The sequence below is a fragment of the Rhamphochromis longiceps genome, linkage group LG2 (genome assembly GCF_057381845.1).
Source record: "Rhamphochromis longiceps isolate RC_006_pf linkage group LG2, R_longiceps_female_GT1.1, whole genome shotgun sequence".
Classification (NCBI taxonomy): Eukaryota; Metazoa; Chordata; class Actinopteri; order Cichliformes; family Cichlidae; genus Rhamphochromis; species Rhamphochromis longiceps.
The window spans coordinates 7049652-7071412 of record NC_140558.1 but is presented as its reverse complement, the minus strand read 5'-3'; the positions used below and the strand labels follow the sequence as shown (position 1 = coordinate 7071412).

The window sequence follows — 21761 nt, the reverse complement described above, 5'->3', positions numbered from 1 at the left end:
CTTATTCTCCTTTCTGATCACATGCATTGAAGTCGGTATTTATCTGATATAATTCTTAAGCAGCTGGTTTTTTTTTAATTGAATGCAACTCCTGTGCTGTTTCTAACAGATGATTCAATCAAGTTTTGTGATAACACATTTCAGATAATACATGAAATAACTGAAACTCAGTGTCCTGTTTTAAAATAGCTACAAAAACATGTAATTTAGCAAAGCAATCATATGGTCTGGAAGCTTAGCTCATATTCTGTACTGTCTGTACTGGGTGACTTGCTGCCGTGTCAGTGTGCATTCAACAGACAGTTTGCTGAGAGAATAGCTGATATCTCCTAAAGTGATGCCACAGTTAAACACTATAAAACAAGAAACAAATTGCAAAAACTGCAAATGTTCATATTTGAGACAAGTGCATTTATCATTTTTTACTAAGCCTTGATGATGCAAGAGTTAGCACTAGGGCAGGTTAATAACTCCCGATTTCCAGAAAGTTGATCGAATTTATTTGGATGCAACATTTTCAGTGGTACAAATGTTTCATCACTCATCCAAGTGACTTCTTCAGTCTCAGCTGATTGCAGGTTTCCCCAGGCTTATCAACAGTACAGTTGCATAACGATCAAAACTACCACCACTGCATAACGATGAGTTACGAGATCCAAGAGAAAAGGAGGACACTCGCTGCCCAAGTGAAAAGCATTGTTGATCTCATATATGTCACGAGTGTTGGAAGAGTTGAGATGCATATTTTTTAAAACTTTGTGTCTCTGTGGCTTTCAAACCCGAAATGCAATGCACAAGAAATGGTCCACCTCAAGCAAGCATCAGGTTCACAGCAGGATTACTACTTACTAGTGCCAAAAGCACTGAGGAAACCAAGTAACCACTGCTAAGTGGTTGCAATCAATCATCACTCTTTAAATGAAAGGATGAGGAAGGAATTCTGGTTTGAGCGGATATTTATGTAAAAAGGAATGACCATCTCAGAGTTCAAGCAGTCTGTGATTTCAGCCATTCTCCAGTTCTCTGTGAGTAATGCTCATGGCCACTGATTAATGCTCATGACAATTTGCATGTCAATGATCAGGAAACCGAGCTTGTGGCTCATTGATACATAATGATGATAATTTTGATCATTATGCAGTTGTACTGTTTATAAGACTGGGGAAACCTGCAATCAGCTGAGACTGAAAAAGTCTCATGGATAAGAGATGAAATGTACCTAAATTACTGAGCACGTGCCAAGACAAATCTCCTGGTTGTGTGTATATATTCTCCCTGTCAATGTGTGGGGTTCTTCGATTTGCACCGGTTTTCTCACACAGTGCAAAGGAATGCTTGTTAGGTTAATTGGTGATTTTAAATTAGCCATTTTTCTCTGTCTGTTACTCTGTGACTGGTGACCTAACTTCCACCCCTTGACAGCTGGTAGTAGGCTATAGACCCCATTTGGATAAGTGGCTAAGAAAACGTTGGTACTTTATTATTTGCTTCCCTTTTTTGGTTTGGAATCCATCTCTTTCATAAATGCTTTGATTAGAAATGAACCTCTAAATCTTTGACTTCTGTTTTTCTTCCAGCAGATCCCGTCTCAGGTACGGTGTTTTTGGTTTCACCAAACTGACATCAATTCACGTTTTCTGTTATTTCATCTCAAAAAAAGCCCACAAAGCTGTAAAGTGCTGACAACAAATCATGTCTGTCAGCTCAGGGATGGGACAAAAAAGTCTGAAAATATTACACATGAACTGTCATGCAAACTTTTATGGGACAGTTAAATCTAAAGAAGTAACCTTGCCTAAATAAAGGTGTTAAGCTAGTAGAAGATACTAGGATTATTAGCATAAGTAAGGTTGGAAAGCAAATTTTACATGCCTATTATACTTTCACCTTATTGCTATTTTAAAGGGTAATATATTCCAATAAATACCTGGTAGTGGTCAGCCGTGCAGATAGGTATTTTATGTCACATTTAGAAATATGTCTCTCTGACATTTACAGCTTTTCCCGCTATGATAGAGGTGACTTGAATTTTGTTTGCAATGGGTGCAACATCAAAACAAATTAACTTCAGCAGCTGTATTTCTCTCCAGGAACTGTCTTCTTAAGTTAGAGAGTGAGCTCTGTGGATTAAGTCAATCCATTTCCAACATTTTCCTTTCCTCTCAAAAGGCAATTCGAAGCAGTGAATCTGCAATGAAGCATTCATAGATAAGTCACCTACAAACATAAAAACAATCAAAATACAAAACTTTATATAAGGAGGAGTTGAAACAAAAAAGTGTTTCTAGGAAAAGATGCACCTTTTTTAAATGTCAGTTTTGTTAGCTCAACAGATTAGTACCATTCACCTCCATTGTGCTGGGGCGCAGGAGTAATTACAACAGCTGAAATCTTATAAACATAGGCACATAAAAATGAAAATATTTGCATGGATAGAAATACAAAGAGGTAAGTAATAAAATGGTTCTTTGTATAAAATTGAACTGACAGTTTAATGGCGAACAGCCTATTTTTAGCTGGATTGCAAAACATTTCCGTCTTTGTTTACACTGGAGGGTATTTTTACTCAAAATGTCGTGTTCTTCTAACAAAGTTTCACGAGGCTGAGCTAGAAACGTCTTCAAAGGCCATTGTCTGAAATGCCTCATCATACCACAGGTTAGCTATTCAATGAGGTGGCTCTTCAATGTTCTTTCAGAGGTGACTGGGCAGTGACAGCTTTATTAATTATAGTTTCTTGAGGACTATGGCCTATTTGTAAATCCACCTCTGCCTGCCCTTGTCTCCTTTCCCTACGAGTAGTCCTACCCTTGCCTGTTTCGTGTGCACAGAGCTGGGTGCTGGGTGCTGCTGATAGCTGAGGTTAGGGTGGTGAGGTGAGGTGGAGGAATCTTGTCGACAGCCTCTGCCGTGGCTCGTTCCACCCCTGTGAGTTTCATTTCTCCCCCCATTCATTTTTCATTTAAGAAGGTGACACAATATGCTCTGAGCCCAAGGGGCCAAAACGCACCATCGATTTCCCCTCATATTGTGGAGCTCTGATGCTTCACTCAGCCCGACCCGTTACCAAGCTTGTACGTTAGATCGGAGCACACCGGGACGAACCGATAAACACGCAGTTTGCCTGTAAACACGAGGACTGCCTGTCCTCGCTCATCTGCAGACATTTAAGGGTAAGCTGAATGTCAAGATGTAAAGCCGGCAGAGATGTGATCAAAATGTTAAAAGCTATTTAATGAGAAAAGGTACATTTCTTCTTATGAACTCTTCTGATAGAGGGTTGTAATTAAGGCTGAGTCTTGACAATGCTGTGTACAGGTATAATAAACCAGAAGCACTGAAGCAGAATCAAGGATATCCTTAAGAGCAAATGTTCACACTGCTAAAAGATATCTGAATGATTTTTTTTAAGCGTAGCAGCAATCAGAAGTGAACACGTTTTGGCATTTGGCCCTCATCAAGTTAGATGGCAATGGTGAAAACTCTAATGAAGGCAAAGTGCCGCAGCACGCTCATTTCTGAAAAGCCACTGTGCAACACAGTGTTATTGTAAGAACAAGCACTTATTTAAGTAGTCCCAGAAGATTTATAATGTATTCGCTTGATTTAGATGATACGCTTAAAGGAGTGTTGTTATATAATTCAATGTACGTTTATTTTTTCCTCTCAAATATAGAAGCAGATTCTAAATATTAATGTCTTCTTTTTAATAGTTACTACCTTAAAAAACTGTGTCAACAACTTGGAATTCAAGAGTGAAATTGCCAAACACAATAAATAGTTACACTAATACTAATGAATGAGTCAATAAATAGGAAATAAATAAATAATAGTCAACCATAATATCCCAGGTAACTTCCTGTGCATTAGCATTATTAGCATGTTTAGGTCAAAAGTAAACTATTAAATTTCTTTCTCCTTTAGGGTTGTAAAAACGAGAAAAACACTTTTACTTTTCTTTCAAGCAGAAGAAGTCTTTTTATTACTTTATACGAATCCAATGCAGAAAAAGAGCACCTCTTTAATTAATTTTTAGGAGTAGATTATTATATTACTCCAGGGCTCAACGTAGTACCAAAATGTATTATAGTAACTTGTGAAGATGACTTTTTATTGCAGTGTGATCTTACCAAGAGGGCAGACATTCACTCTTTGCCAGCACACCATCAACGGGCTCATTAGCTTTGGGGGCTTCTTTCTGTGCTGCAGCTTGAACAATTTATTCCTCTGCCTGCTTTGCTTCCATGTCCGGCACCATTTTCTTTTCCTGTTCTCTGGCTTAATAACCACAACACAGCATGAATTAATCATGTTTCAGTTGGCTTTCATAGATTGGTTTTGGTTTTGTTTCGCTTGAAATAAACCACATGAGCATTGCTTTGTGTATTTGTGGAACATGCATGGACACAAAGTGTCAATGTTTTGCCTTTTTCAAGGTCAGTTACATTTCAAATGAGTGTCTTTTGTTATTTTTAATATTTCATTGTTTTTTGTTTGTGAAACACTGTAATTTTTGTGGGTTTGAATCCACTCTGTGTGGAAATTGCGTTTATCAGTGGGAGGTACTCTAGCTCCCACAGTCCACAGATATGCACGAGGTTAGGTTAATTTGTGATTCTAAATTGACTGTAGATGTGAACGTGAATAACCTGTTCAGGGTGTACTTCTTACCCTACGACATCTGATATAGCCGCACCACCGATGGATGGATGTGTAATTTCTACAGTAATCATCTGTCACCTCAGCTCCTTTCCATCAGATTTCTTCCACTGATTGGAAAAACTGAAAACAATTCTTCTTAACTGTGTTCTGTGGGACAAAATGGCTTCAACTTTTGACTTAGATTGATGGCCATTAGCTCAGCAATGTGCCTTTTTGGTTGTCATGTGGTAGTTTTAATTTCCTGTTCTATAAACGATTCTCATCTGCACGCCACAGGCTTGTTGCATTTCAACTGACACGATTCATTTCAAGCTCTCAATGCCTAAAGCCAAACCTGCTGCTTCTGGTAGCTTTCTGTAAGTGATAAAAGCTGTTATTTATTTATTTTCCTTCTATGTGTGGCAGGATTTTGGGGATGACGGTTCACTGTACTTCACCAAGGTCACCACTACCCACATGGGCAACTACACCTGTTATGCTGATGGATATGAAAAACTGTTTCAGACCCACACTCTTCAAGTGAACGGTAAGAGGCTTACACATACATTTGTCACACTATTTGTAAAACAATAGCCCTGTTTAATGCTAAGATTTCATCTGAAAATCGATATTTGGTAAATAATAGTAACAAAGTGGAAAAAACACATTCTTGCCAGGTTTAAGGCAAATTTACATTTACTGTTAACATTTAGTTTTGTTATGATCTCACAATGGTCATTATAATCTTTGTATTTGTCCCCACAGTCCCTTGTCACATTTGTGGTTGTATCCAGTCTTTGTTTATATTGCTCTTAAAAAGTCATGACCATAAGTATTTGAACAGTCAAACATTTTTGTGTTTTTTGTGGGTTTTTTGTCTTGTTTTTTTTTCTCTGTACACGACCACCGTGGGTTTTAAATCAAAGAACAGAGATGTGATTCAAGTGCAGACTCTCAGCTCAAACTCAAGGGGAATTTGCCTTGAAAAACTCCTGGGTTCCTTTTCCAGTATGCTTTGGGTCGTTATTCATTTGCACAGTCAAGTGCCGTCTAATCAGTTTTGCAGCTTTCGGCTGAATCTAAGCAAAGAGCCCTGCACACTTGAGAATTAATCATCCTTTTTCTGTCACCAGTCGCATCATCAATAAACACTAGTGATCCAGTTCCAGTTGCAGCCATGACATATGGCATTAAGCTATGCCATAATACTACCTCTATTATGCTGGGGAAGGTTAGGGTTAGGGTTTAGGGGTAGGTTAGATCATGAGCTGTTCTAATCTGGCCTTTTTGTTGAGTGTAACCAGTGGTTTGCACCTCTTGGTAAACCCTCTGCAATTGCATTCATGAAGGCCTTGACAATGATACACCTCCCTGAGTGTGTTCTTGACTTGATTCGATTTTGTGAAGGCGTTTTTCTTGCATCAACATTTCTTTATGTTGAGAGATTAATTTGTAATGAAATAACAAGGGAACAGGTTGTACCTGGCTAGGAATCTGATTGTCAGTCAGTTGTCTAACTATTTTTGAGCCCCTGAAAATGGGAGGCTATGTGTAAAAATAAGTATAATTCCTAGAGGAATATTTTTTTTAATAACTTGAATTAAAACTGAAAGTCTCTTATTCAATCACATGTTCATTGTTTGAGTTAAAATCCACTGCAGTGTTGTACAAATCAAAATTACAAAAATCATTGTCCAAAAATGGACTTGTGGACTTGACTGTAGCGGTGCATTTAGAGCCAATAATGGGCTTTTAAAACAGCCTCTAAAGAGTAGAAAAGTAGAAATTCATTTCTGAGAAAATTGTCTTTTTTTTCTAAGTATTTCTTCCTGGAACAGTCGTCCTTTAGAAAAATGTCCCTCTGCAAAATCACTTCAAAACAATCATTGTGTAGGGCACTCTTTATTAATGAAGACTGTAAGTAAATGGGTAAGTGGTAAAATATCATGCTGCACTCAGGAATAGTTGTCACCATACCTACTGTGTAATGGAGGAGGTCACTGTAAGTGGGATGGACTTGACCTCCTGACTATGACTGATGTAGATGATAAGGTGCTGACTCTAAGAATCCACAATCTCAACAGGGTTGTCCGATAAGAACAGATGGCATATCCACAAAATCCACTGCCACTCAGGTATCTGCCGTTCACTCATTTATTTAGCAAGAATCCGAAGCACACATCCATAATGTGAGTGAGGGGATTTAACAGACTGTAAAATGCTATATGCCGTGTGGTGAGTGATGGTGTGGTTTCTGTTGGAAAGAACATAAAAGTCTTCCATAATTAGGTGAACAGAGTGAATTAAATGTGTAATACAACAATACAAACAATACTGGATAGTGGAACATTCAACCAAAATAAGGGAGTGTCAACAAATGCTAATTTTACTATTTACATAAATCCTAACTAGGCACTTTACATTAGAGCTAACATGAGAAATTAGTGACGGTCCCTTAATGACCGCACGGCAGAGGCTGCTTCGCAGTAAACGGCAGTAACAATCGGTAAACAAAGTGTGCGCCAAGGATTAAACAAGGGAGGATAATGGCCGCAGCAAAGAACAAACACGATAAAACACAGAAACTTACAGTCTCATGGACGCACACCGCTAACAGCATTAGAGGAATGAAAATCCACACGGTGAGTAAAACTCTGCTGACTCTTCCCACCTGCAGCTCCGACCGAACTCTCTGCGTCGACATGTGCGTAATGATGAGGTAGAATTGTGTCTTCTGATTGGTGAAGAGAATGGGTTGCCTCACCGCTCATTGGCTAAACGGCAGCCGTATGCTGATATCTTACTCCGCAGATGCGGCTCCGTTCGTGAGTTCTGCGAACTGGCTGGCCTTTTGTACATACTGCTTAAAACTGCATGCCAGGTTCTGCTGTGGTGGGGCTTTTTTTCTTAGCTGGTTCTATAAATTTATAATATCTCAAAACTTTTTGCTCCGTAATTAATGGCAGGATAACATAAGGCAGATGTTTTTCATACCGCATGAGTGCATTATCCCAAAAGTAAAACGTAGTCTTAAGATGTAGTCACACTAATACCAATTGATAGGAAAAAACTGTGGCAGACTGAAAGAGCTAGCTTTTTATCTTATTGTTTAGCAGCCTGAGCGATTTCTCTAAAAGTTGGTTTGCACTATATGCTCAGGACTAAAAAGCAAACAGCAACTACCTGGTGGCGGCATTGAACAGCTAAAGATTCAGACACTTCCCAGAGGAGAAGTCAGTCCAGCAAACAGTGCTGGAATTAATATTTAACTATTGATCAGAATTACAATTCTAAGACATTCTTACTTCTTGGTGTAATGCCTAACATGAGTAAATAAGCAACTGTTTGCAAACAAGTCTGCCTTATCCAGTAATGAGTTCATTAGATGTCTGTTGCATTTATAGCTTCTTCCTGCAGCCACGAGTGGCCATGCAAATCAGTTATTGTGTATTTGTAATTTCTTTTGTCATTTCACTCAAATAAAAGTCCAAAAGACTGAATGCTAAAATCCAGTTTATACTCTAGTGAGATCTCTATCTGCCTCTGCTAGACTTATAAGTCTGTTCTCAAAAATAAATCTTTGAAACAGGTGTGTTCCTCATACAAGGCTTTTCTTGGCTCACAATGGGCCTTTGGGGGTGACTGTACACCTAAGCACAACTGGTTCAAGTATATTTAAGGCAAAGAGTCTATGTTTCCTGTCTTTCAATGTTTATGTATTTTTCTGCAACTTTTGGTCATTTCATACAGAAAAAAAGTGTTTGGGCTTGAGTAAATTAACCCCCACTTAAAGCGAAATAAAAGCCATATTTCATATTCAGGGAAACCCTGTAGTGATGATAGTATTGGCTTTTTGATGGTGCTAAACTAAAGTCACGTTTTTTAAATATTGTGTCAACAAGAAAAGTAGTACATAAAATTTAAGGAAAAGTTGACACATTTTTATTCCTTCAAGGAATTCTCATGATTTTGATAAGCATGCTAATGTTTCAAATAAGTGGCCTTCATCATAAATTAAAGAAAATGAAGGTCATGTCATTTATGTACTAAATGTTGGCAGGTGTCACGTAGTATCCTGATAGAAAAATTATTATTATGTAATAGAATAGAAGTGTAGCTTTTTGAATGTGAAAATTAGCAATTGATTGTGAAGAAAAATCCGCATCAGCTGATTAGTCTCCCGAGTGGCAGAGAATGCAAAACCAGACTACTTCTATGTTAACTGAGTACAATCCACCCAGGATGGTGCATATTGTATGCAAAGTCAGAGCAGCTGCATATTGCTGCAGGTGCAAATAAAAGAAAGTGCTGATTGGTTCACAGAAGGCAGGCAACCCCCCCCCCCAAAAAAAAAAACAAACAAAAAACCAAAAAACAACTGGACCAGAGTGATGACGGAATTAATTTTGGCAGTGTGGGAAAGTGGAAGTTGAGTAAAGAACAGACTAGAAGCCCCAGTACCCAGGATTCCACACAAATGAGTAAAGACAGAGCAGCCTTCTTGAATCGTGACAATGATAAAATGAAGCGAGGTGGTATAATTCTAATGACAGTTACTGATGGTCAAGGCTCTGTTATGTACGCTCTGTTGCTATGTTTTTAACCCTCTCGGGCTCAAATTAAACTTTTTGTTGCTAATGCACAACCAAGTCCTGCAGTGGTACTTCTGAGTAAAAAAAACTCATAAAATATGTATGTGGGGTAATCAGGTTGTTAGTTTTTAACTGTTGCAAATCGGCAACGCCTGTCTCGAGAGGGTTAAACTTGTTCAGAGAAAGCATTTTACAATAAAATCATTGTTCAGTCCAGCAGGTGTCATTATGTAGAGTCCTGAGCTCCACTACATATCTCTCTGCAGCGTTACTCTTGATAGATTGCCCCACCTCGGTGGAGGATTTACATGTTCAGGTCCAGTGGAATGGCTGTAGGGCCATGCTTGGCTAACTGATCGTTTCATTCTCACAGATTTATTTTTTATTATTTTGTGCACTGCCACCCTTTTCAGAGTATTCTCCTTTTATTTGTGCACTAGTCAATGTGACCTCACTTTCATTTAGAAATAGTACCAGTTCAGTATATTATCTACTTTTTACTAATTGGTTTGGGATAGTCAGTACAGGGAATAACAGTGCAAAGACTGACACGGGAGCAGTAAAGAGAGGACAAAGGTGAAGAGGGCAAGTTTGTGTGAATGAGACACTTTTCTTCCATACTGCTCCTAATGAGCTGAATGTATTAAAAAAAAAAAATCACAATGTGTCAGTGTGGAAAGCTCAAGATCTTCATTACTTTTGACAGACACTCGGCTCATTATCATTCTTCTAAAAGATTACTTTGAGGTTAATTGCAAAGAAACACAGGCCCTAATAAACCCAGTATTGTGTATATGGAAAATGGGGACCCTCGTGAGGCTGGTGACTTTTGGTTGTAATTAATACTCTAACTTCCACATGACCTTTTTACTGAAGACTATGAGTTTCACATGCTTAGTCTGGGTGAAGCCTCAGAGGACCTGCTATCATCCTGCCATGGCTACTGAGCTTTTCTAAAACTCAATTAAAAAACAGCTGAAATAGGGTAATCCTGGAGAAGTGGATTCAGAATGCTGTCCATCACTCTTGGGGCCGCAAGAGAATGGCAAGATATACATTTAGAGTTTTATTCTGAGCAACTAATGAAATTTAGACTGGACGCACATTTAGGGGAACTTTTTGATTTCCCAGTGAAGACGTCTGAGAGCAGAGAGGTTTCTATATTGAAAGCTGAGTGCAAAGTGTGGAAGATCATTAAGAAGTTTTGGTTTTGATCCCTTTTTACCCACACAAACTGACTCATCAAAATGTCCCTCATGGATTTTATACAAGCATCTCATCTATTGTCTGCATGCTTTTATTGACAGCTAGCTGCCTCCTATTGTTCACCCCATCTTAATGAAGATACTGCAATGCTATCTTCAGTGTACACTATTATCCTCGAGGTGTTTATTTTGTCGTGATTATTTGTTGTTGGAACTCTGTTGCAGGCCCTTTTTTTTTGTCTTCCTTTCTTTCTGTTTTGCGGTGACCCCACTTTACCCACATGAATCAATAGAGCTGAATCTCATTTATACTGTGGCTGCAAAGTTTGCCCACTCTCCCAGGCACTTAAGCAGAAAACAAATTGTTGTTTGGGGTAAATTAATGAAAGTCTTGGTTGAATCGTCAAATACACCAACCAATTTTCCTCCTGGAAAAATACATTTTGTTTCCCTCTCTACAAAGCTGCTTTCATTCTGGAAAAAAAATAATTTCAAAACCTATGTAGTGTTAAATGTGAAAGGTAGTATCTTTTGTCAAAAGTTGGCATGTGCATTTTGTGTATGAATGGTTTTTACTTTTATCCAAGAATGAATTGATGATACCATCTAACATTGTTGTTTATGTGCCCTGTGACCCCTGGAAGTCATGTTGTTGGGGGTTAAGAGCTCGTGGTAGGGTGTATGGTACGAAAGGGAGGGCGCACTAATGGGGATTCAGAGACCTGCTGAACCTAACATATACCCATGGGGTCTTGTTATGAACCCTGAGTTTAGCTATAGGTGGTAGGTGTGGTGTGAATCTTGGTGCGCTAATCCCTTGCTCCAAAATAGCCCCTCGGGGCCTGAAAGAAGTCATATTAGATTAGATTAGATAGAACTTTATTAATCCCTCGGGTGGGTTCCTCTGGGAAATTCGATTTCCAAAAAAGCACAGCACCGACAGAAGTTACAGAGTTACAGAATATTATATATATATATATATATATATATATAATACACACACACACACACACACACACACACACACACACACACACACACACACACACACACACACACACACACACACATATATATATATATATATATATATATATATATATATATATATATAAATACAGAGACAATATAAATAAAATATACGAAGGGGATAAATAGAATAAATAGGAATAAAAATAAAAATACAAGTGAATTGCACATTTCAAGTATTGAGTCTATTGCACCGTTGACTATTTACAAAAGTATTGCACAAAAGGTATTGCACAGTGAGGTGAAGAGGCACTACAGCTTAGTTGTTCCCCCCTCCTTTGTCCTCCTGTTTCCCCTCCCTCTCCCCTCCAGGGAGGAGTTAAACAGTCTGATGGCGTGTGGGACAAAGGAGTTTTTAAGTCTGTTAGTTCTTGTCTTGGGGAGAAGCAACCTGTCACTGAACAGACTCTTCTGGTTGTTTATGGCCGTGTGCAGAGGATGCCTGGCATTGTCCATAATGTCCATCAGTTTCTTTAATGTCCTTTTCTCTGCCACTGTCACCAGAGTGTCCAGCTTCATGCCGACCACAGAGCTAGCCCTCCTGATCAGTTTCTCCAGCCTGGATGAGTCCTTCTTTGCTGTGCTGCTCCCCCAGCACACCACAGCATAGAAAAGTACTCCAGCAACCACCGACTGGTAAAACATCCTCAGGAGCTTCCTGCAGATGTTAAAAGACCTCAGCCTCCTGAGGAAGTACAGTCGGCTTTATTTCTGAGAAATAGAGCTAGAGGTGGAGCTTACCTATGTAGAAGCTCAGGAAGCATAAACCTTGACTGAAACTGGACTGTCTGTTTTTCCGCTGTTGCTCTTTCGATGTGTGAATACTTACAAGCCCCTAGCTGAATGCTGCTGTGTTGGAGTTTTTCCTAGAGAACCAGTGGGTTGCCCACACACTGCTGGATTTTGATGAGAGAAAAGGGTCTGAGTGTTGCTGTGCGTAGGTGCTGAAGAGCAGTTCAGAAAGAGTGTACAGACGTGTAGATTTGGAGTGTCTGGTTGGGTGTTTTAGGGGGGGGTTTACTTGTAGAAGTTATGGTTCTGCCAAATGGATACAAGTTGTTAGGTTTTGTATTGTTGATTGTCATTTATGCTTAGAAATATCTACTTATATATGCTTAGAGTTTTATAATTAGTTTTAGATTGGTAGAGGTTTGATCCTTAATAGTCTGCAAACTTTGTGTGCACACCTACATCCTGGGAGCATGGGAAGAGGTTGTACCTTGTCTTATTGTTTTATGGTAGGATAAACGTATCTATATCTGTTTTAGGCTAAGTGCCTTTTGTTTAGATGAACTGCTGGACTTCCAGACCAGCAGGTTTAGGGAAGTCATTTATGGGATCACACTCTGGACCCCCCCCCCCCCCCCCCCCCCCCAAACACACACAAACACATACACAAACACACACACACACACACACACACAGGCAAGGTACTCTTTGTTTGTATGTAGACGTCGTATGTTAATGAACCTATGCATATTCATGTAACCTCAATAAAAGAGCAGTGTTACGGGGGAGCGGACGAGAGCAACTGGGGTCAAGCGAAGGAACGGTGTTTGTCCGGTTCTCTCCCGTGCACGAGAAACATGAAGAACTTTGCCTACTTCGTGTCTTGCTTGCTGTGTAATTATATTGTCTTCAACGTTCCAGCGAATAGGTTCAAGCTACAAACCTAATAGTTAAAATAAGAAAGTAACATTTTCAAAAACATCCCAGCTTGGTGGTGCTTCCTCCGGGCGTGCAAATCACATGTCTCTCTGCAGAGTGGTTTAAGTTCTTCAGGGCGTCATAAATGTCCCTTCCAGTTGTTTCCATCATTGTCCATAGGACCAGAGAATGTAGAATAAGCATTCAAACATACCAGTTGGTTTTGTTGTTTGGGTCTCAGTTATCTCCAAAGCTGCAGACCTCTTCGGCACTCTAGTTTTATGGCCTCTACCAACCCCCATCACCTCACTTCAGGCCTTCGTCCTGCGAGGGGGATACTTATGACTCCTCCATTGTCCATGCTCTGCAGAAAAACCCCTCTGTGGAAAGGGTGCTGGGTCCAGTTATCTTACTGCTGTTATGATCCCAGCAGTCTTCAGAGTGTCATCGTATGCACAGTATAGTGACACAGCATTAGGTGATGTTCATAGGAAACTGCTGTCATCACAAGTAACCAGATGCACAAAATATCAGAGAGAGAGTGTAGTTAGGAAAAATGAGCTATTTCGTGTATACACGTGTTGTGTGAGTCTTTTGTCTTTCCTGCAATAATTTGGCCAAGAACTATACATGTTGGACATTTAGTCATAGTTCTTAAATCTATATAATTACACGGATGTTTTTATTGTGGACATTAAACACATAAACCATAGACCTTTAATCAAAAAGGAAATAGCTACTGTAATATAACAAATTGATATGTGGACATCTTTTTAAAGGCGTAAGACTGTTATGGTGCATTCAATAACTTTGAGCCATATACAGTTTAAATATGCTTGTTTCTTAGCTGACACTGGATGTATGGATGTTGCCATACCTCAAACTTTTAGTGAACTTAGTGAGACAGCATATGAGAGCTGTACAGAAAAAATGCACACGCTGAACAAGTTAAGTTATAAACTTACACATTTAGTTATCTGTGACATTTCTGAACACTAAATCTATGATAATGATGGCTGGAACAAGCTGGTCCAAGGCTGTTTAAAATTTCCCACGAGCCTAATTTTAAGTATCTTGGGCTGAGACATGACTGTTCAGTGCTTCTTTTAAGTATTTTTTGTTTCAAAATAAAAGCTTCTGGTACAAATTACAGAAATAAAATAGCAAAACAGGTGTCATTCATATCAGCTATTTGCATTTTACTAGAACTGAATTTATAATCAACGAACTATTACAACTATTATAACTCTAGTTGTATCTTTCCACAGAAAAAAAGACAACCCAAAACATCTGTTCTTTTTTAGTTTCTTTGTTTTTGCTTTCTATTGTTATGTTCAGCAGGTGCCCTGTGGACCAAATTCCCCTCATTTAAATTGTATTATTTAAATTCCTTGTTGTAAATAATGAATCAGATAGAAAACACACAATGAATGAGAAAAAAGTGCACACGTACACTCATTACTGTTTTTGAGACAGAAAAGAAAAAGCATATAAACACAGCATCGTGGTATTCCTTAGAGATCCATTATACTTAATTTCCATTCCAGATCTTTTTTTTAATAACACTCCTAGCAGTCTTACTTTTGTTTTACCCTTGGAAAGGACTTTTTCAATCGCTTTGTGATTTTTCACATAGTGCACTGGATTCAGGCTCTGGACCAAACTGTTTTCTGAGCATGATTACTTCCACATATCGATGGGAGGCATGCAGGTGAAAGGGTAATCACAACCGAGAGAGAAAGCTTTCATCGTGGTGTGCATATTTGTCCTGGTGTGTGGCTGTGGATGTGTGTGGACAGTATTTCAAGGTGGTGTATGAGTCGGTGTCATAGGGAGATGTACAGAGGCTCATGTGTGCTATTAAGAGTGTGTGTGTCTGTGTGTATTTAATAGCATGAGCCACAAGTTTAATTTGACTGAAGTTCTGTACCAAGACTGCCAGGCTTAGTTGGAAATCTCCCAGTCGTGTGATGGTGAAGTGGTCTCCTGCCATGGTGTTTGTGTGCTCCACGCTTGTTTGTGTATGTGTGTCTCTGCACGCCTGCTCATCTTCTGCAGCGCCATGGCCGACGGGAGCCTTGCTGAGTGATTGACGACTGGCTGGGGAGCTTTATGATGGAGCTGTCAGCCCTGCTGTGTCGCATTCTCCTGGCAGTGGCTCTCCTGACACTCTCAGAAACACATCAGAATGCAACTTTTCTCACATCTTGTCTGAATTGAGTTTTGAGTGGAAAAATCCCCCTGCTTGCCTCGCTCTTTTCGTTTTCACGAATGTCTGGGCAAAGAAAATGGTGATTTGCACGCAGGAATCAAGTACGTGCATATGCATTGATGGACTGTGTGAGAGAGGGATTTTCGAAAGGATGAGTGTACACTTTCTGTTGTTTTGGGGACTCTGGTGAAAGAGCTGGATTTACTGTGAGAGAAGGCAGGCTTTGTCAAAAGTCTTTAAGTTACATTTTGTGTCATTAAATATCACTCTATCAGAGTAGCTATACTGTCAAAGCATATTGTCAGGCTTTCAGCTGACATAATCATTGGCAACAAACAAAGGTGTCAGAAAGTAACAGCTAACAAACAGGAAGTTGTGTCTTCAGAAACACCCAGTGCTCTCAACATCAAATAAATTGTGTTAATTTCATTTAAAACTACATTTAAAACAAAATACAACTCTGATATTCTCTTTCTTTTTTTAAAGAAAGAGAGAAAATCACTCTACACGCATAATTTAAACAAAAAAGAGACATTTTAACCATTACTAGTATATAGCAAATGTATAGTGAGACTTTCTTAAGCAGAAATTTTGTTTACGCTCCACAAGAATGATTCTGAGTCCTACTGAATAAATTTCTTCATCTTGTCCTCCAGATTGAAATGATGGCGGTCAACAAATATTAATTGTTGCACTAGAGAAGATATTGATACTGTAACACTGTTTTAACTATTCATTTAAATAATAAGTACAATAGACGTAACATTGTCACCATAACGATCTTTTGCATCGGCAGCATTTATTTTTCTGTTCCGTACAAATCCTTGGAAGCTCAGCATTTCCAGTGCACAGCTCACTGCACTCTTGGCACTCTGAGTTGAAAAGTGTGATTTTTAGGAACATGGCCATACTCAAGACGTGAATGTTTTGTAACCAGAAAAGAATAAACACTCAAGTGTGTAGAAGTGCTCTAAAAAAATGGGTCCAATGCAAAATCCAATGTGTGTGGACACAGAGCCTAATTGATGGAATTGAGCAATCAGATGGCACACCTGGTATCATTGCCTGTTGCTTTGTAAGCACATCCAATTATTCCTGACGACAATTTTAAAGCCAAAAGCTCGAAGCTACATATGCTCTCATGCCTCTACTCTTTTTATCAGGGGAACTCCTCTTTTCAGGTATCTTTGGTGTTTTGCTGGAATGGTAACACTGGGAGAAAACTGGGTACAACATGCAAAAATAGTCCCCTGGGCACTTATTAAACTGTAAAGGAATGCGCTGTAATACTTTACTTTAAATGATTATATTAGTTTAAAAGTTTCACCCATTAAACTCATACAAACCCACACACACATACACACATGCACAAACACACTTTGTAGTTAATTGCTATTCGTAGCAAACAGTGCTTCTCCTAAACTAACAATTATCCCAATTCTCCCGATAATATTAGCTACATTTGTTTTGAACTTAATTACATACATTAAGTATGACTTTCAGTTATTGCAGTGCCACAATTCAACATTTCAATTTGCTCTTATCCAACACCGCACAAAGCTTTCCCTCTTTTTTTCTATAGATGTGCACGGTTGGCTCACCACATTTTAATTAATTCATTCTACCTCAGGTGGGAATTAAATAACTTGGTGGACTTATCGAACGCTACCAGTGACCGTAGGGCAGGATGGGCTTTCTCCCCCACATTCGTACAGTCACATGGGGAATTCACTGACATGAGCTTTTTCTCAAATAATAGGCCTTTAACTAAGCAGTGACCTTTATTGGGCTCTGTGGGCAGCCACTGGGAATTATGGCAACATTGATAGAACTTGGCACCTCCTACGCAGGTTTTAGCCCCGCACACCTGCTTTTTAGCTCAGAGTAACAACTGTAGGCTGTAAATGATAGACAGCAGTCAGATTTTTGCAGTCTTGATGCATAAGCTGTATATTTGAAAGTGTAATTTGCAAGAGGAAATGCACTGCTCTGCTATTTGAATAGCTTTTCTGGTCTAAAGAAGAGGTGAGAGCTGATATCCCCCATTGCTAAATATGACTTATGACAGGTAGAAATCCCATTTTTATTAATACTTATTCATACTGATATATCCTCAGAAACTTTGGTATTAGAAATCTGACACAACGCTGCAAAGTCACAGTATGCAGTGTTTTCAAATGTTATTTAAGTACTGCACTACAGCACGTGTAATTTTATTGCAAACATCCTTTAGAAGCTGTTTGGAATTTGAAACCATTGCCACAAAGTCAAGGTTTCCACGACCAAGAATAAACACTAAATCTCTTTTTAAACGATGACTTTTCGAAAAGACAAAACCTAAACATCTGCAGCCCAGATGCAGTTGATCCAGCTCAGGATTTGGGAATTTTTAGATATAGCACAATGAAACATTTTGCATCATATGTTCACAAATGCATATTGGAATAATATAAGGAAAACTGGAAGACAGTGTATCAACGTTCTCAAGTAAAATATCCCAAAATAATTTGGATACAAATCTTAACAATTCATGCATGGGGGGAATTTTCAGCCTTACGTAACCTCAACCTGCTCTTACATAGTTAATTATGTATTTATGTTGTGCTGAGCACCTTCATGAATAAAAAAGTTGGAAAAACTAGGCTAGGTTACAAAGATTTTGGCAGGCAGTGATTCCTTCCCATCGCAGATGTTTAGTTGAACTAGGTCCATGAAACCAACAGAGGACCCACTCACATGGAACTGCTGGTCTGCCTGCACAAGCCACTGTATACCCATTCACAGCACTGATTAGTCCCACTCTTACTTACTGTGTAATAGCACCTGTACATGCTGAAAGTATGCTTTGACTGTAACCTACTGGACTCCAGTAGTGTTGTTACCAGCTATGATTAGATCGTAGTTCAGAGACCTCCAGCTGAAAGTGCCAACCAGTTCCACCTTCTGAAATCACACAAGCAATTTACTCAAAAATTGGATGAGATGTGAGCGCAATCTCATCCTATCCACTTTCCATCAGTCTCAATAGTATCAGAAGATATTTCTATATACTGTATTGGCCTTAGCAAAAGACCACCCTGATCACAACCTGGCTGCCACTTTTCAACACCTGTTTCAGACTGAGAGTGAAGACTAAAAAAATGTGATCACATCATATTTGGTATCTTTGAAATCACATTAAAATAGCAAAAACGAGTTTTGCTAGTATTTTTTAATGCAAATTTATTTATAATCCTATTTTAATTCTTAAAGATGATGATAATGATAAAGGAATAATAGTTGTAAAGTTGAAAAAAAGTGGAGTTAAAGCTTTATTGTATCAAAAAAGAGATAAAACATATGACACACTTTGATGACTCAAAACTTAAAACCTAAAATAAGACAAAGAGCGACTGTGTCTGATCTCCTCAGACAGCTCATTCCTGAGTTGGAGCGCCTGGCCTCTAAAGGCTCAAAGCCTCCACCTTTGAATTTCAAAAAATATCTCTGCTGGACATCTCAGGGTGTATTAAGGCTTATAAAGGTATTGTTATGCTGTAAATCTAATAAATGTCTGTCTATCAGAGACTATAAAATTAAACTATATGGAGATTGTAAATTACATCTTTATTGGTTTGAGTAGTCTTATAGCAGCTTTATTGACCTGTTTAAGCATATATATTTTATACCAGCTGAGACAGAAATAATGATAGTATTGGTTAATTTTCCAAAAGCATAAATTACAGTATTAAGTATTAGCACTACTTTCAGCTATCAGTAAAATACCACTAAGTGCCTAATGTAATTTTCTTCAAGTCCCCAATTTTTGCAAATGTAATTAACAAGAAACATCCTGTTGGGTCTGGGCCAGTAGAGAGCATCATCAAGCAAGCAGCATTTAGAATACATTTGCATTTGTACTTCTATGATGTACTTTAAAGAGCTTACGCTTGAAACTAAGTGATATTATTGCACTATGAGTAAAAGAAATTGAGCGTTAATGCCTTCAAATCAGAGGTGTGGGATCCACTTCCCCAAACCTGGCATGAGTGGGAGTCTGTGAAACCTCAGTCATTTTCAAATTTATGCTGGTAGACCTTGTGATTCACAGGCATTTACACATTTTATTCTTCACCCCTCTCTTACTTTTCATTTTTGTTGCCAGGGTTTGGACTTGTGCCTTTCATGGCTCCAGAGGTCTCAACACACTTTATCCTTTCATTTTAGACCCTTGCATTTCTCTGCAGTAGTCGCAGATGGGAGGATGAGAATGGTATCTATCTATCATTGCTTTTTCCTCGAGAACCTACCAATGCTGGAGGCAAAGGCTTTAACTGACATGGCTCCAGACCACCATGGCCTAGTCTTAATGTCTACTTGGGATTCTGTAGGTGACAAGTCCTCCACTTATAAAAAGCACTCTGTGTCATAGTAAGCTGCTTTTCTATCTAGTCGTCCATCTTTCTGTGACCTCGGGATGTCACAGAGCAACTCCTGCCTCAGACATCCATACCTGCCCCCTTCCACAGCCCTGTTAGCTGTTATTTTCTTAGGTTTTTAAAAGCCTTGATGATCCTTTTTTTCTTCTTTTAATTCCAACACACTAATTAACACAGCTTTGTCAGACTGCCTGAGAGGTTTTTAATGATGGGATACTCAGGGGAACCTGGCTGATCCATGCTTGCGCTATACAGCTGTTGATTAATGGGTTGTTGTTGTGGGCCAGGAACATGCCATTTTTGTCACGACCCTCTTTCTTTAACACCTCCACACAAAAAATACATCCCGCCACTCAGTCTAATATGCACCAGTAGAAAAATCTATAAAGAAATTTAACATCTTATAATTTAACTACAATGAATTCAGGTTAACAGTCAGAAACACAGCAAGAGCACTGTGAGGAAATACAGTGGCTTCATTTGCATTTTCCAATACTAAAATCCATTCTATTTATTCAAATCATCATTTCATACTTCACAGTGATTAAATTTACACTCGCAATGACAATGATATGACAATGACATTAGCACTGTACATAAAGAAACCTGGTTAATTAGATCCTTCTCGTGTGCTTGATGTATTAGCTATGCAATGCATTCCCCCTTCATATGATTATTTTAAAATCATTTATTAATTTATCAAAAGAATTTTAATAAATGCCACCTGAAGTATTATAACTCAGAAAGATAAAGGTTGCAAGCTTCTGAAACCTAATATGATGCCAGACATGACTTGGTATTTCAAAATGTCAATTATAATCTCACTGCAGGTGTGTTTGTGCACACTTTACAAAGTATTACAAAGCTGGACTCTTAAATTCTACATTGATGCTAGATGGGATTATAAATATACATTTGAACTCAAACGTACAGTTTTTAAATTTAATGTTGCTGAAACAACAAAGGGATAAAATAATAAATCTATCTGATCGAGAAATCACTCATCTTTGGAAAAGAGAGTTTATTACAGAAATGTCTCTTTCCAAAATAAAAGCTATACTATACGCTTCTTCTGGGCTATATTCTCAGCAGCATATTAAACATCGGGGGTTGGGGGCCGCTGGTCTAAATGACTCGGGTAAAGTTTGTAGCATGTGTGCTTGTTGTTTTTGTCTGCTTGTCTTTGCACTAGGATGATGTCGGAGTAAATATGCAGTCATATTCATTGTGTTCCCACTAGTGCTGTCAGCGTTAACCTGAAATGACGTTAACGCCACAACACGGCAAATCTCCGTTAACGAGCTACCGCGGATCGCCCCGTGCATGGGGCTGGACGGCGTCAACACGTTAACGAGCAAACTGCGCTAACGCAATAGTTCCCACCATGTAATTGAGCATTGCATCCGACATACTGTTTTACTTTTGTCCATGACGCGCTTACCTTCAGGATCATACTTCACATGAAGACCAAAATAGTTCCAAAGGCCAGATCTGAATGAGGGTGGGGGAGGTTCAATTTGCCATGTTGCAACGAGCTTAGCTTCTGTCTTGCTAGCTTGCACTGCGCTCAGTGGATCTGCGCTCGACAGTGCAGCCTAGGCGGAGTAGTCGAACGCAGATCCACTGAACTCTCAACACAGACAGCATCGTCAGAAGAAAAGTTGATAAAATAAATTAAAAATTTTGTATTGTTCGATACATATGCGTACTGAACCGAAAGCACTGTATCGAAAGGTTCAATATCGATACAAGTATCGTTGCACCCCTAATAAATATATATATATATATATATATATATATAAACAAACTCTCTGCTGTTTGGATTGCTTGTTGGATATCTCGTTCTTGCTCCTTGCCAGGTGCATCACATGCACATGTTGCAGGTGTAGCTCCACATTGAGATGATGGTTTGTGTCACAGTTAAGCTTGTTTTCCTGCACTTCTGGACATTACCGTAGAGCTTGCCATTGACTGTTTGATTGTGGGGTACATAGTTACGTTGAACAGCCCTGTGAAC

The 21761-nt window shown here is 38.9% G+C and overlaps 1 protein-coding gene across 4 annotated transcripts in view; it reads left to right on the top strand.

The window, feature by feature from the left end:
* fstl5 (follistatin-like 5) overlaps positions 1–21761 on the top strand; it is a 201090-nt gene that overhangs the window by 135599 nt on the left and 43730 nt on the right. For 2 of the 4 annotated variants that reach the window (XM_085416198.1, XM_085416183.1), the window contains exons 8-9: positions 1578–1592; positions 5068–5188. In XM_085416198.1, the coding sequence (XP_085272324.1) occupies positions 1578–1592; positions 5068–5188 (136 nt within the window). The remainder of the gene's footprint in view (positions 1–1577; positions 1593–5067; positions 5189–21761) is intronic. The other 2 variants (XM_085416209.1, XM_085416189.1) reach the window with 1 other exon arrangement.